We start from the raw sequence: 16,792 nt of genomic DNA on the forward strand, positions 1-16,792 counted from the left end.
GCATTATCTGTGTTATACTGCTGGGGGCATTATCTGTGTTATACTGCTGGGGGCATTATCTGTGTTATACTGCTGGGGGCATTATCTGTGTTATACTGCTGGGGGCATTATCTGTGTTATACTGCTGGGGGCATTATCTGTGTTATACTGCTGGGGGCATTATATGTGTTATACTGCTGGGGGCATTATGTGTGTTATACTGCTGGGGGCATTATGTGTGTTATACTGCTGGGGGCATTATGTGTGTTATACTGCTGGGGGCATTATGTGTGTTATACTGCTGGGGGCATTATGTGTGTTATACTGCTGGGGGCATTATGTGTGTTATACTGCTGGGGGCATTATGTGTGTTATACTGCTGGGGGCATTATGTGGGGTATACTGCTGGGGGCATTATGTGTGTTATACTGCTGGGGGCATTATGTGGGGTATACTGCTGGGGGCATTATGTGGGGTATACTGCTGGGGGCATTATGTGGGGTATACTGCTGGGGGCATTATGTGGGGTATACTGCTGGGGGCATTATGTGGGGTATACTGCTGGGGGTCATTTACTACTTACTAATTGTATGCTGATTTAAATAAAAAACTATAAAATTTCACTTTATTTTGTATTTTTTATTTAGCATATTTTGACGCTTTTCATGCATATTTTAAGTATTTTTCATGCATATTTGCATGCATATTTCGAGCTTTTTATGTTGCATATAATCCTGTCTCTACTTATTACAGTTGATATAATGTATATAATATAATATATGAGTAGGTACGATTATGATTGAGCATGCGTTTTATATGGCCATGTGTAAAGTACAACTTGGTTAACTTATTTTTGTTATTTTATTATGTAACATTTAATTATTTTGCAGGATTTTTATAAACTTTTGCTGTTTTGTTAAAATGGAAAAAAATCTGATAAAAAAACAAAACATAACACACGCACTCACCTGGAGAGATCCTTGTTGTAGTCTCATCGATTTTCAAATTCAAGTCAGATAAGGAAGATGACACTCGGACCAGATGCACCGCATTCTTTCTTCTGCCACCAGATGGCGACCTGTATAGTCATCACAAAAACCATCAGTATGTTTTTGCTGGGTTCCAGATAATAGGTCAACCACACTAGTTCAACCGGTACAAAAGGTTAACATGGTCAAAAGGTTGACATGTAGATGCTTAAGGTCAGCAGGTTCAAATGGTTGATGTGACCATTTACGATACAGATATTTTTGATACAACTTTTTTTTCTTCAACTTTTTCATCATATGAACTAAGCCTGGGAAAACTAGTGCAGCAGTAGTAAAGAGAGGCACCTTGCCTGAAGCATTGCAAGCAGAGTGGTACACTAATTGGGGTCATCTGGTTTAAAATGTCAAATGTTAAATGGCACTCAAGAAAACAAAAAATGTGCCAAAATTTATGTCTACCAATTCCATGTTGAACTTTTGACTGTGTCGACCTTTGTAACTGTCGGCCTTTTCAGGTGACTACCTTTTACATGTGGACTTATTGACCCTGTTGACCTCTTGTACATCAACCTAATTATGGTCAACCCAGTGATCCTCGCCTATTTGTGCTATACCTTAAGTATACCGATTGCTGCTTTAAAAAACTGGAAGACTCTTACAAAAGTCCAGCACCCCCAGAACTCGGAGGCTATTACATTTAGCCCCTACTCAGTGTCGTAACAGTGGTGTCTTTAAAGAGCCAGTGCTCTGGGGATGCAAGCTCTCTTCGGATTCCAATGGAATGGCCAACAGTTTGAGGAGACAGATGCTAGAGGTCCTACTGGCAGACGGATAGATGCTAGAGGTCCTACTGGGTAGAGTATATCACTGGGGGAAATTGGCTCTAAATTGCACACCCTCAGTAATGAAAGGTGCCATCTGCTGAGAATAAATGGGTTACACAGAGAGAGAGGGTGCAAATGCACTATGCTATCATTACATTATAATATAATATGTAATAAGAGGTTGTTTGTATATCATTGACCATTGGCAATGAGCATATAATTCCCTGGCAATGAGCATGTAACCCACTGGTAACATGCAAAAAACCACTTGCAATGAAAAAGAAACCCCTGGAAATGAGCATGAAACCCCTAGCTACGAGTATGTAACCCATGGCAATGAGCATGAACCCCTTGACAAAAAGCAAAAAAATAATTATAAATGTATGTATGGAGAGGGGCACCAGATTTTTTTTGGGCAGGGGGGCACAATTTCTAGTTACTCTGCTGCCCATTACAGTAATGTCTTGGGGAAAAGTCATATATTGGCTATTGTGTTCTCACATACTCCATTATCTCTATTACATGAAATTACATGATCATCTCCCCCCCCCCCCCCCCCGTGCATAGCTGTCTTATGTAATGCATATAAACTTTACATGTCTATGTGCAGACTGCAGGAGTACATTGGGACCTTTGATGCCTCACTGTAGTGACTATTAGCGTGAGTGGAGTAGGATCACCAAAGAGCTTGGGGTTTGGGGGTATTACGTGATAAAATTGAAGTGCTCTGTGATGACGTTTGGGTGCTGGAGGATATCACAGCAGGTACATTTTCTCTCTGTCTGGTGACATCACCTTTGGGCTGTGGTGATGTACTCCTGGAAGGTATATGTCTCTGCCTCTATGTGCTTTCGTGGTAAGGTCAAGATGAACTGAAGATATCGGTCTCCAACTTCGTACGGTTCACTCGTGCTGAACAAATTCCTATACCCAAATGGGACCGATTCACACTGGGACTGTTTCATACGCATGAGATTCTGTGTCACCTGCCAGTAGATATTGTTATTAGCATGTATTTATAGGGCACCATACATAGCAAAAGATACAGATAGGTTACACTAAGCGATACATAAACATAATAAAAACTGTACAAGGCATAGTGTATACCCACTGGCTGTGTTGGTGTATACCTATTGGCTGTGTTAGCACATACTTACTGGCTGTGTTAGTGTATACCTATTGGCTGTGTTAGTGTATACCTACTGGCTGTGTTAGTGTATACCTACTGGCTGTGTTAATGTATACCTACTGGCTGTGTTAGTGTATACCTACTGGCTGTGTTGGTGTATACCTACTGGCCGTGTTAGTGTATACTTCTGTCTGTGTTAGTGTATACCTATTGGCTGTGTTAGCACATACTTACTGGCTGTGTTAGTGTATACCTATTGGCTGTGTTAGTGTATACCTACTGGCTGTGTTAGTGTATACCTACTGGCTGTGTTAATGTATACCTACTGGCTGTGTTGGTGTATACCTACTGGCTGTGTTGGTGTATACCTACTGGCTGTGTTGGTGTATACCTATTCGCTGTGTTAATGTATACCTATTGGCTGTGTTAGTGTATACCTACTGGCTGTGTTAATGTATACCTATTGGCTGTGTTAGTGTATACCTACTGGCTGTGTTGGTGTATACCTACTGGCTGTGTTGGTATATACCTATTGGCTGTGTTAGTGTATACCTACTGGCTGTGTTAGTGTATACTTACTGGCTGTGTTAGTGTATACTTACTGGCTGTGTTGGTGTATACCTACTGGCTGTGTTGGTGTATACCTATTGGCTGTGTTGGTGTATACCTACTGGCTGTGTTGGTGTATACCTACTGGCTGTGTTGGTGTATACCTATTGACTGTGTTAGTGTATACTTACTGGCTGTGTTAGTGTATACTTACTGGCTGTGTTGGTGTATACCTACTGGCTCTGTTGGTGTATACCTACTGGCTGTGTTAGTGTATACTTACTGGCTGTGTTAGTGTATACTTACTGGCTGTGTTAGTGTATACCTACTGGCTGTGTTAGTGTATACCTATTGACTGTGTTAGTGTATACTTACTGGCTGTGTTAGTGTATACTTACTGGCTGTGTTGGTGTATACCTACTGGCTCTGTTGGTGTATACCTACTGGCTGTGTTAGTGTATACTTACTGGCTGTGTTAGTGTATACCTACTGGCTGTGTTGGTGTATACCTACTGGCTGTGTTAGTGTATACTTACTGGCTGTGTTAGTGTATACCTACTGGCTGTGTTAGTGTATACCTATTGACTGTGTTAGTGTATACTTACTGGCTGTGTTAGTGTATACCTACTGGCTGTGTTGGTGTATACCTACTGGCTGTGTTGGTGTATACCTATTGACTGTGTTAGTGTATACTTACTGGCTGTGTTAGTGTATACTTACTGGCTGTGTTGGTGTATACCTACTGGCTGTGTTAGTGTATACTTACTGGCTGTGTTAGTGTATACTTACTGGCTGTGTTAGTGTATACCTACTGGCTGTGTTAGTGTATACCTATTGACTGTGTTAGTGTATACTTACTGGCTGTGTTAGTGTATACTTACTGGCTGTGTTGGTGTATACCTACTGGCTCTGTTGGTGTATACCTACTGGCTGTGTTAGTGTATACCTACTGGCTGTGTTAGTGTATACCTACTGGCTGTGTTGGTGTATACCTACTGGCTGTGTTAGTGTATACTTACTGGCTGTGTTAGTGTATACCTACTGGCTGTGTTAGTGTATACCTATTGACTGTGTTAGTGTATACTTACTGGCTGTGTTAGTGTATACTTACTGGCTGTGTTGGTGTATACCTACTGGCTCTGTTGGTGTATACCTACTGGCTGTGTTAGTGTATACTTACTGGCTGTGTTAGTGTATACCTACTGGCTGTGTTGGTGTATACCTACTGGCTCTGTTGGTGTATACCTACTGGCTGTGTTAGTGTATACTTACTGGCTGTGTTAGTGTATACTTACTGGCTGTGTTAGTGTATACTTACTGGCTGTGTTGGTGTATACCTACTGGCTCTGTTGGTGTATACCTACTGGCTGTGTTAGTGTATACTTACTGGCTGTGTTAGTGTATACTTACTGGCTACGTTAGTGTATACCTACTGGCTGTGTTAGTGTATACCTATTGACTGTGTTAGTGTATACTTACTGGCTGTGTTAGTGTATACTTACTGGCTGTGTTGGTGTATACCTACTGGCTCTGTTGGTGTATACCTACTGGCTGTGTTAGTGTATACCTACTGGCTGTGTTAGTGTATACCTACTGGCTGTGTTGGTGTATACCTACTGGCTGTGTTAGTGTATACTTACTGGCTGTGTTAGTGTATACCTACTGGCTGTGTTAGTGTATACCTATTGACTGTGTTAGTGTATACTTACTGGCTGTGTTAGTGTATACTTACTGGCTGTGTTGGTGTATACCTACTGGCTTTGTTGGTGTATACTTACTGGCTGTGTTGGTGTATACCTACTGGCTCTGTTGGTGTATACCTACTGGCTGTGTTAGTGTATACTTACTGGCTGTGTTAGTGTATACCTACTGGCTGTGTTGGTGTATACCTACTGGCTGTGTTAGTGTATACTTACTGGCTGTGTTAGTGTATACCTACTGGCTGTGTTAGTGTATACCTATTGACTGTGTTAGTGTATACTTACTGGCTGTGTTAGTGTATACTTACTGGCTGTGTTGGTGTATACCTACTGGCTCTGTTGGTGTATACCTACTGGCTGTGTTAGTGTATACTTACTGGCTGTGTTAGTGTATACCTACTGGCTGTGTTGGTGTATACCTACTGGCTGTGTTAGTGTATACTTACTGGCTGTGTTAGTGTATACCTACTGGCTGTGTTAGTGTATACCTATTGACTGTGTTAGTGTATACTTACTGGCTGTGTTAGTGTATACTTACTGGCTGTGTTAGTGTATACCTACTGGCTGTGTTGGTGTATACCTACTGGCTGTGTTAGTGTATACTTACTGGCTGTGTTAGTGTATACCTACTGGCTGTGTTAGTGTATACCTATTGACTGTGTTAGTGTATACTTACTGGCTGTGTTAGTGTATACTTACTGGCTGTGTTGGTGTATACCTACTGGCTCTGTTGGTGTATACCTACTGGCTGTGTTAGTGTATACTTACTGGCTGTGTTAGTGTATACCTACTGGCTGTGTTGGTGTATACCTACTGGCTGTGTTAGTGTATACTTACTGGCTGTGTTAGTGTATACCTATTGGCTGTGAATTTATTATCGTGTTTTTGAGGACAGTACAGGACCATGCACACTGGATGATTTTGAGCTGAAAGCAGCTCTCTTATACTTTTTGAGCTGTTTTCAGCTCAAAAGCCACTCAGAGTGTATGGCTGGGCAGTGAACGCTCCGGCATAATTGCCAGCCGCTGCCTTTCATTTGCTGTATTACCAGCAATTGAGCGGCAGGGTGGACAGCTTTTCATAGCGCCCTGCTATGGAAAGCCGCCCACCCAGGGAAAAATTGCTTGGTCGGGCGAAAATCACTCAGTGTGTATGCACCTTAAGATGTTCTTTGAAACAAAACACCTCAGTGTGTCATCATTACCCTGCAGAGTCTGAAAGGTTGTTTGGCAAGACACTTTGTTCTTAATTACACATACCGTGGCAATTAGTGAAATCTAAAGGCTGATACACAATCGTAGCTACTGTGTGGTTTAATAATTGAATAACAGAAATGTTTCAAGTCTGATTACAGGCCAGGGTGTAAATCTAAACATAACCAAGGTGAAATAAAAGTTGAGCTCACAGTAAAATTAGTTTTGCGTAATAATAACATATCTCTCTCACACACAGACAATAAACACAATCAACTTGCGGGGTTATACACTACCGTTCGTGTTTTACATAAATACAGTATTTTTTTTTTATCAAATGAGCTGCAAAATGAGTAGAATATATAGTCAAGACATTGGCAAGGTTAAAAAATACTGCCTTTCATTTGAAATTATAATTTTGTCCTTCAAACTTTGCTTTCATCAAAGAATGTTCCTTTTGCAGCAATTACAGTATTTCAGATGTTTGGCATTCTAGCTGATAATTTGCTGAAGTCATCTGAAGAAATTTCACTCCACGCTTCCTGAAGCTCCTCCCACAAGTTAGATTGGCTTGATGGGCACTTCTTGCGGTCAAGCTGCTCCCACAACAGCTCAACAGGGTTGAGATTTGGTGACTGCGTGGCCCCTCCATTAAAGACAGAATACCAGCTGCCTGCTTCTTCCCTAAATAGTTCTAGCATAATTTGGAGGTGTGCTTTGGGTCATTGTCCTGTTGGGGGAGGAAATTGGCTCCAATCAAACGCTGTCCACAGGGTGTGGTGTGGCGTTACAAAATTGAGTGATAGCCTTCCTTATTCAAAATGCCTTTTACCTTGTACAAATCTCCTACTTACATTACATTACCTCCACCATGCTTGATAGATGGCGTCAGGCAGTCTTCCAGCATATTTTTACTTCCAGCATCTCACAAATGTTCTTCTGTGTGATCCAAACACCTCAAACTTTGATTTGACTGTTCAAAATACTTTTTTCCAATCCTCCTCTGGCTGTGTTCTTTTGCCCATATTATTTTTTTTCTTTTATTGGCCAGTCCCAGATATGGCTTTTTCTTTGCCACTCTGCATCCTATAGTTGTCACTTCACTGTAGACGTTGACACTGGCGTTTTGCAGGTACCATTTAATGAAGCTGCCAGTTGGGGACCTTTGAGGTGTCTAATTCTCAAACTAGAGACTCTCATGTACTTATCTTCTTGTTCAGTTGTGCACCAGGTCCTCCCACTTCAGTTCCTACTCTGGTTAGAGCCTGTTTGTGCTGTTCTCTGAAGGGAGTAGTACACACCATTGTATGAAATGTTTAGTTTCTTGGCAATTTCTCACATAGCCTTCATTTAGAAGAACAAGAAAAGACTGCCAAGTTTCTAAGTGACTCCAAACTTTTGAACAGTAGTGTACATAGAAGGGATAGGTCATGTGAAAAAGTTAATATGACTATCTAAAGATATATATTTTTTTTCTTGATTGGCACGTGTTTAATTTCAACATTTGCACGGAGCTGTAACATCTGTTGTCCACATTGCATACCTTTTTTTATCAGTGTCCGGCGGTGGGGGGCAGTTGGGAGTCCCTCTGTCACAGTGATGAATAGATGCTGTGAGCATGTGCACAGTGTCTATTCAGAAGAGACAGAGGGACAGTGGTGAAAAGGGGGAGTAGCTACATGGGTGCGAACATTCCTATGAAACCATGCCCAAGGGCACGGATCTTTCAGGAACACGCAGCAACTCCCCTTTCAGGAATGCACAGCAAAACCACACCCCTTATTATACTTTATCAATAAGGCGCCACTAGTGGTCTGCAGCGCTGTACATAAGATGGGAATGTTCACCCGTTATAGCTAGATTTTTTTCTCCAGATACTCTTCAAATGGAAATGGATCTGATAATTTCACTTCTTATTTCTCATGCACAAAAAACAAAAAGTTATAAATCAAAGTTGAAAGGGACAATTAGCAACACCGTTTAGAGTGCAAAATCTATCACCCAGAGAGAAACCGTTAACATTTTTTAAATGTATTCCCGCAGATCTTAAGGCCTGCTATATCTGTCTCACACCAAAGTATGTGGAAGTTCCTCATTCTCTTATAATAGATTTAGACTTTCAGAGCTGTATTATTTTTAAGGAATACCTTTATTAGTTGAGTCTGCGTTTATTTGTTAAGTAGAGAAATTTTCCATTTCTGTATCAATACCAGCTAGTATTTTTATCTCACTTATTGTATGACATCAGACCCAAAATTGCTACGGTATTATATTCTTGGTTTCATACAAAAAATTGTGTTATGCTCACACTCAGGGCCAGTACTAGGGTGTTCGGCGCCCCCATGCAAAGTGTAAATGTGCGCCCTCCCAGGAACAGCGTGTGGAAAGAAAGAGGTGTGGTTTCACAAAGAAGGTGCATGGCCACACATTCCAAATAATACTACAATCTTATTCACATTACACTGCATCATATAGTAGTGCAAATAGTTCACCTTTGCCCCTTACACCTAATGCCCACAGTAGTAGTGGCGCTTATACCAGTGCTGTAAGTAGACATTTTGGTGCCCTACGACAGAATGGGAATTGATGTCCCCTATATAAACAAAAATGTAGTGGTGTGGCTTTGTGGTGAAGGGTCATGGCAGCATGATAGAACCAATAACACCGTTATGCCCATTACACATTATGCCACACACCATAATGCCCCTTATACAATATGCTGCAGACTGTAATGCCCATTACACATTGGCCCTTATTCTAGTTCACTTGCAAAGGCAAATTCCTTCTTAAATGGACAAAACCATGTGCACTGCAGGAGGGGCAAATGTAACTTGTGCAAAGAGAATTAGATTTGGGTGTTATATTTTTCTGTGCAGGGTAAATACTGGCTGCTTTAATTGCAAGATAGATCTCACTTTGAAGTAAAACCCCACCCAAATATAAATCTCTCTGCCCCACCTGCAGTGAACATGGTTTTGGCCATTTGAGAAGGAATTTGCCTTTGCGAGTAAATTAGAATAAGGGCCATTATGCCGCACACCGCAATGCCCCTTACACAATATGACCCAGACAGTAATGCCCATTACACATTATGCTGCACACCGTGAACTGATGATGGAAACTCTCCAAAAATCTCTCCGTTTCTGATTCTCCCACCTTATTACATTTGGCCACTTCTTGTCTCTTTTCATGGGTAGATTGGCATGGGGATAGGCATACCTTAATATAGGCAAGGCACACATTATGAAAAGCGAGTGCAAATAGCGAGATCGATACTAAACTTCTAAGCTGAGGGATTGTGCTATCCTTGCACAGTTCTGTTTAGGTAGACAAACAGTTAACAGGCTTAGGCATGTAGTTAATTTAAATAAGAGGAGTGTTAGGGAAGGGTTAGCAGACATTTTGAGTGATGCAGGAGTTTCAGCCATCTCTTTCTCTGGAATTTTCCCAGCCCTCCCTCCCCAAGTCACCTTTTTGTCCCCACCCGTTTTTTTTTCTTTTTCTTTGCCGGTTGGGGTTTGGCAACCTAAATTTTGTGTCGGGAAAGAACCGCAGTTACAGTGGCTATTGCGCTGCAGTTTTTAGGGTGCGCTCTTTGCCCAACACATTGTATACACTGGCTTTCCTTACCGGGGGTCATTGGGGCTTGGCTGTCTGGCCGGCCATTTTATGGTGTATTGGGGAGAGAGTCGGAGACCCTGCATTGGCTTTGCCAATAAGTTAAAGAATATCATGTCATGTCATGGAAATGTTGGCGCTAAGTCGTAATGTCACTGTGGGTCTGGCTGTTCTTTCTTATTGCCACCTTACTTAGTTTAAAGATTATAATAAATGATGGTTGACCGATTTTAAAAGGCATTTCAGTTGTCCGTGTGATTATTTCTAGTTAAGTTTATTTAGTTTATTAGTGAGAAGATTATTGTGCAATGATGTCATACAGTCCATATCTGCCAATAGAAAGTTTATGCTTTCAGATATGATCTAGAGCAGTGGTAGCCAACCCTAGCCTACGAGAGCTACCAACAGTTCACATTTTCCAGACAACCTAGCTGCTGCACAGCTGCACTCATTAACCACTGACACATTTTAAAAGATACACAGAGGGAGCTAATTAGCTCACTTGTGATTCTGTGAGGAGACTTGCAAAACATGCACTGTTGGTAGCTCTCGAGGACTAGGGTTGGCTACCCCAGATCTAGAGGAACCAGATAAAGTCAGTAGATTAACTGCAATATTCTGGAGGGTTTAGCAAACTAACCTTCAGCTAATTATCAATAAAGTTAATGGGACAGTGCAAAAGACAAACTAGGATGTTGTGTGTGATACAAATATGCAAAGTGATCCACAAATACTGTACCTATAAAAAGAGCAATATATTCAATTACATGCATGTAAGTGCAATATTTCAACCATAATGCATCAGAAAAAAAGAATATGAGATTGGAATTCAAAACAATACACTATTGAAGTGATTTTTTTGATACATACCTCCTTCAACACCTGGTCGCCTTGGGAAATGAGTTTCCTGATGTGAGAGATTATTCTGTGCCTGACTTTTTCTTGCTGCTGGCTGCGGGAATTCGCCTCTGACACACAGGACTTATACAGGACCTCAGCCTCTTGTGCCTGAGAGTGTAAGTAAGAACCCCACAGTTATTGATTCACCAACATACAGTATTTTCTGGAATACACATACCAAAGATGCTTGGAACCCCAGCATTGACACCCTAAATCACCCCAATTTCACTCATAAATCACACATTTTGATTCACAGCCCCATGTATTTGGGGCTACTGTAAATGCAGCTGATGTGTGAACCACGGGTGTGGTATAGTGGTCCCACAATCGGGATTCCAATGGTCAGTATACCAACATCGGAATCCCGACTGCCAGTGGTCCGTCAGGGGGGGCTGAAAGAAGCCCCTTACAGGCACACTGCAGGTTCTATGCTCCCTCTATGGGGGTCGTGGACCTACACAAGGGAAAATAGCCTCTGTTAGCCAGGATCCCGACTGTCGGGCATTTAAACAGTTGGGATTCCGATGTTGGAGTACTGACCGTTGGAATCCTGACTGTCGGACAGTCATCCGGCACCAGTGAACCACATTACTGACACCTCCAAAGGCATTATAGTCAGATAGTAAAGCAATATAACGTATGTATTATTAATTATTTATTGTACTCAAAAGAAATGTACTTGTAATACTTTATACGATAGCTCTAGAACATTTTGGCCTCACCTTGATCTGGGCCTCTTCCCGGGACTTTCTGCGTTTCTCCAGTTGTTTATTAGCACTTCCCGGATGACTGAGTGTGCTCTGCTCTTCTTCAATCTTGGCACTTAGCTGCTTGGCCTTCTCCAGGTCTTCACAGCGCTGTATGTACTGCTGGCGGGCTTTGCGCAATGAAGCCAGGGAGTCTGACTGTAGAGGTCAATGTGCAGCCGAACATGGCATCAGTATGAGATATTTATCAGTATGTGGACATGTGTTAGTAATTGATGGCAGAAATACAGTATGGCAGAGGAAGGTTTAGTGATATCTAGTAGGCTGTGGAGGACAATGGGTATTAATTGTGGTTCAGCCGTCAGCTCCTGCAGTAGTATATTTTCTCTGATTAAATTCTATGGATGTCTTTCTTGTTTTCCACTCCTAGAATTGGTCCAGCGATTGCCACATATATGTCATCCTGGTTTTGATACTAAAGTATCCTTTCAGGATAATACTAACTCAGTGAGGACTTATTATAACCAGGGCAAATTGCTTTAGTGTGTAAAATGTTCTTGCAATCTTATGTGGGCAACTTGTACAACCTGAGGATACTGCGGGCAATGCTGTTCTTCCTGATGTCTGGAGGCCCCGCCTCCCCAACATGATGTCATGCACAGGAAAGCATAAACCCTACACCACTAGTAGATATAACCCTATATCACATTTAAATATGTCATTTGGACAGTTAGCCTATTCCGGTGATATTGGTGTAAACTTGTTCTAAGCAGTTTTGTGAGAAAAGGTTATTGTTCATATTGGCTACTAGGAAGGAATTACCATGGATAACATAACTCACCATTCTTTTCTGCTCTCGTTGCCACTGTTCTCTAAACTCTTTCCTCCATTTCTCAATCTCAGTTTTCTTTGCGGACAGAGGCTGAAACACAGTAACAGCGATATTAATATATTGTGTGTACCTGTAATATGACAGATGCGCTATAGATTTGTCATAGGGATTTTCAAGATTTCAATTATGCCTAGATTGTAACCGAAAGGGCAAAAATATAAATTTTCACGGTACTTGTTTCCTATCTGGGCGCCCACGATTTCAATCGCGGGCATCGGGGGTAAAATCGTGGCCATCGCGGGCATCGCGGCCGATAAAAAATCGGGTGCGATGGGCCAGACGCGATGCCCGCGATTTTCCCATAGAGAACAATGTTAAATGCCTCAATTTACCCGCAATGACCGCGATTTACCATAGGAAACAATGTTAAATGGATCAATTTCCCAAAATTATCATAGGGAACAATGGGAAATGTGGCAAGAACACCCCTGAACATAAAAATGTCCCCCCAAAAGTAGTTGACGCCACCCCGCCATCAACGTGAACCCGAAGCGTGGCGAGCGCAGCGAGCACGCGAGGGGCGGCGGTACGCGTCCTCCGACCTTTTCATGCCCTACTATCCACTAGGGCGTGGAGTGAGAATAGAATAGTGTGGCAAGCGCAGCGAGCCACCGAGCCCGAAGCGTGGCGAGCGCAGCGAGCCCCGTGAGGGGACGCGGATACCTTCACAGGTAAACGCGTCCCTTCGCGGGCTTGACACCTGGGAAGCCCGCGAGGGGACGCGTATAACTGTGAAGGTATCCGCGTCCCCTCGCGGGGCTCGCTGTGCTCGCCACGCTTCGGGCTCGGTGGCTCGCTGCGCTCGCCACACTATTCTATTCTCACTCCACGCCCTAGTGGATAGTAGGGCATGAAAAGGTCGGAGGACGCGTACCGCCGCCCCTCGCGGGCTCGCTGCGCTCGCCACGCTTCGGGTTCACGTTGATGGCGGGGTGGCGTCAACTACTTTTGGGAGGACATTTTTATGTTCAGGGGTGTTTTTGCCACATTTCCCATTGTTCCCTATGATAATTTGGGGAAATTTATCCATTTAACATTGTTTACTATGGTAAATCGCGGTCATCGCGGGTAAATTGAGGCATTTAACATTGTTCTCTATGGGAAAATCGCGGGCATCGCGTCGGTCGCATCGCATGTCATTATAATGACATGCGATGTACCCGCGATGCCCGCGATGGGCGCCCAGATAGGAAACAAGTACCATTTTCACAGTATGAGAAAGACACAGTGGGTCAGATGTACTAAGCATGGAAAGTGATAACCGGAGAGTGAAAAAGAGCCAGATAATCAGCTCCCAACTGTAATTTTTCACACAGCCTGCAACATGACAATTATTGGTACTTTATTATTCTTCACTTTACTACAGATCCACCAAGGCCTGATGCTGATGGGATTTGGTCATATGATACCATCTGAAGGTCAATTAGGTCGACAACTGATAGTCGACATGGCTAAGGTGGTCAGGGTCAGAAGGTCGACACAAACATTAGGTCAACAGTCAAATGTCGACGTAAGTGTTTATGATTTGTTTTGAGCCGACTTGTGCCGAAAGGCGGTGTTTCATATCCTACCATCTACTACGGCATAGTGGGAGAATATAATAGTGTGCCGAGCGCAGCGAGGTTCTGTACCCGAGCATGGTGAGTGCAGTGAGCCATGCGAGGGGGCCGTGTCTATGTCGACTATATCAACATTCGGGACAAAAACGTGAAAACTCATGTCGACCTTTTGACTATCGACCTTTTCATTGTTGACCTAATGCTTGTGTCAACCTTCCGACCCTGTTGACCTTAGCCATGTCAACCTATTTCAGGTGTTGGCCTAAGCCCTTTCAACCTTCAGTGGTCAACCTAGATTGCGTTGACCCTATGACCCATACTCATTCCGATATGTATAGAAGGGCTTAGCCACGGGGAAATAAATAAAATGTAAATAAAATGTGAATGCCATTGTCGATAGGGAATAGAGGCCACCTGCATGCAGTTGCAAGATCCGAGTGATGCATCTGAGGATCACCATCGCGACCATCGGTTGGGACTCTTGGTGGAAGCAGATTGGAATAAGGGAACGATTTTGGTTCACAGGCTGTGAACCGAATCACGGGCTCCCCATATGGTCGGGGCTTGCGAATGGTTTGCACATGCGCATGGCCACAAATGGCCGTGGTAAGTTGCTCACTCGCCAGACAGTTTGCAGAGGGGAGGGAGGGAAAGGAGGGTGGAGGCGCTGGGCCATGGGAAAGTCCAGCGTTTCATGGGCAGTCCCATGAAACGCTGGGCGTTCCCATCTGTACGTGGGTGGGTCGATGCCTGCCCGGGGGAGGGCGGCTAACATCACATGATGTCTCATGACTTATATTTGTGAAGGCAGGGGAAGTCATTCGATGGTCACCGACCATTGAATGATTTCTCCTGCTGCGGGCACATGCAAGGGGATGTTTCTTACAAACACACCCTCTGCAGGGTTGCGGGGGGATCCGGTGGCTGTGGCTGTAAGGATTTGTGGGGTGGCATCACAGTGACTCGGTAAGCTGGGAGCTTCGTAGCTTACCTAGTCAATTAGAATGACCCCCTTAAGTATGCATAAGCACAAGCTTATGGTGCCTACACACATGCCGATATTAAGGCATTTTATAAGTGACTTTGCTTAGTCGCTTAGAAAGGCCCCTACATCAGTGTGTGTGTAAGGGCTATAGCGACAGCAATGCGCATCCCGGCACGTCACTGTTGCTGGCTGAGATTGATGAGCTGACAGCTCGCTCTGTGTGTGGGCTGTCAGCTCTGAGTGCTGAGCGACAAAGGAGCAGAACTGCCCAACCTCAGGGCAGCCACTAGGAATTTTGGGGCCTGGGACTGATTTCCCCTCGGTGCCCCCATCTCCATTTCCCCTCCCTCTCTTCACTTACGCTTGACTCCTGCTGCAGGTCCCGAAGCACAGGCTTCTTCAATGCAGGACACCGATGGCCAATTAAAAAGCAGCACCAGCTGGTGAGCCAATCAGTGCTCATGTACCGGCAGCCGGTACACAAGCTATGATTGGCTCAAAAGCTGGTGCAGCATTTTAATTGCCCGCCAGCGTCCTGCATTGAAGAAGCAGGCAGCACAGCGGAGGCAGTTGGGGGGTTGCAGTGGGCAAAATGAGCTGCATGGGCCCTTCCAGAGACCGGGGCCTGGGACAGCTTTACCCACAGCACCCCCCTGTTGGCGGCCCTGCCCAACCTAGCATAGCTAGGTCGCCCTGCACACATTGTTATGGGCCTCCCAATATGATGAATGATGCTGGCCATTGTTAAAAAAACTCAATAAACTCAATATTCATGAGCGCACAGCCTATCAATTTACTCTTCATGATGCCCATTGACCATGGATTCGTGTTAAGCACCAATGGTAGATGGTTTTCTAATCAATGGTGAAAATCCAATGATTCCCTTCCATAAACGGCACAAAGACACTCATTGTTTCCTGCCCACACCCCCACTCTGATTGGCCCGCTACCTGGTAAATAATACAGCAGGGATTGACCATCAGTGGGCAAAACCATTAATGGTTCCTTGTCAGTGGTTAATGGTTCCTTGTCAGTGGTTTCTTACCATCAAGATTAACCACCAATTATACCATCCATGCTTAACCCACCGATGGTCATCCATAATTTGTTCTAATCATATAGGCTGTGTTTGTACACTATGGATTCAGATTACAAAATAGTAGACTCTCTTATTTCTAGATGGTAGGCGCACATTACATATCCTATGACAATAACAAGATCATGACTGTTTTATGGACATTGATTAGTTTGATCAGCAAATGGGTCACACATTTAAAAATTTCTGAGGACAGAGAAATGAGCAGGCACTCACCTGACAATATTTCTTCTTCTCTAGTCGGGCCACTGTCTCAAGGGCTGAGTTCCCTGTGTTGGATTCATGGTCCAGTAGTAGGAGGTAGACATCTTGAAGGGGCATAAATTGCTGTAAAGTCCAGAGAGTGATCGACTACTTATAAATGCATAGAAAATAAACCAAAGCAAATGTATCCTCTCCCTGTGTGGCTCAGGAAAAGTAATAAATTTAATGGATGTGGTACGTACAACGTGTCAACAGTGTAAAGGCCAACAGTGTCTATGGTCGACCTCAAAAGATCAACAGGCACAAGTTCAACATAGACAAAAGTTGACACACACAAAAAGTCGACATGGCAATGGTGCCAATTTACATATTGGAGCACATGAACCCTTAACCACGTTTGCTCGCCATGCTTCGGGCATGGTGCCTCACTCTGGTACCACTGTGCACGGCACTCTGTACCATCCACAA

At 43.6% G+C, this 16,792-nt stretch overlaps 1 protein-coding gene across 2 annotated transcripts in view; it reads right to left on the minus strand.

The window, feature by feature from the left end:
- The window catches only part of GMIP (GEM interacting protein), a 71,150-nt gene that overhangs the window by 20,812 nt on the left and 33,546 nt on the right, over positions 1–16,792 (minus strand). For both annotated transcript variants that reach the window (XM_083185030.1, XM_083185031.1), the window contains 6 exons: positions 16,337–16,447; positions 12,430–12,510; positions 11,604–11,786; positions 10,852–10,989; positions 2,588–2,778; positions 948–1,057 (listed from right to left, as the gene is read on the minus strand). In XM_083185030.1, the coding sequence (XP_083041156.1) occupies positions 948–1,057; positions 2,588–2,778; positions 10,852–10,989; positions 11,604–11,786; positions 12,430–12,510; positions 16,337–16,447 (814 nt within the window). The remainder of the gene's footprint in view (positions 1–947; positions 1,058–2,587; positions 2,779–10,851; positions 10,990–11,603; positions 11,787–12,429; positions 12,511–16,336; positions 16,448–16,792) is intronic.

Source organism: Crinia signifera, chromosome 4 (assembly GCF_055691185.1).
Source record: "Crinia signifera chromosome 4, ASM5569118v1, whole genome shotgun sequence".
In the NCBI taxonomy this organism is placed as follows: domain Eukaryota; kingdom Metazoa; phylum Chordata; class Amphibia; order Anura; family Myobatrachidae; genus Crinia; species Crinia signifera.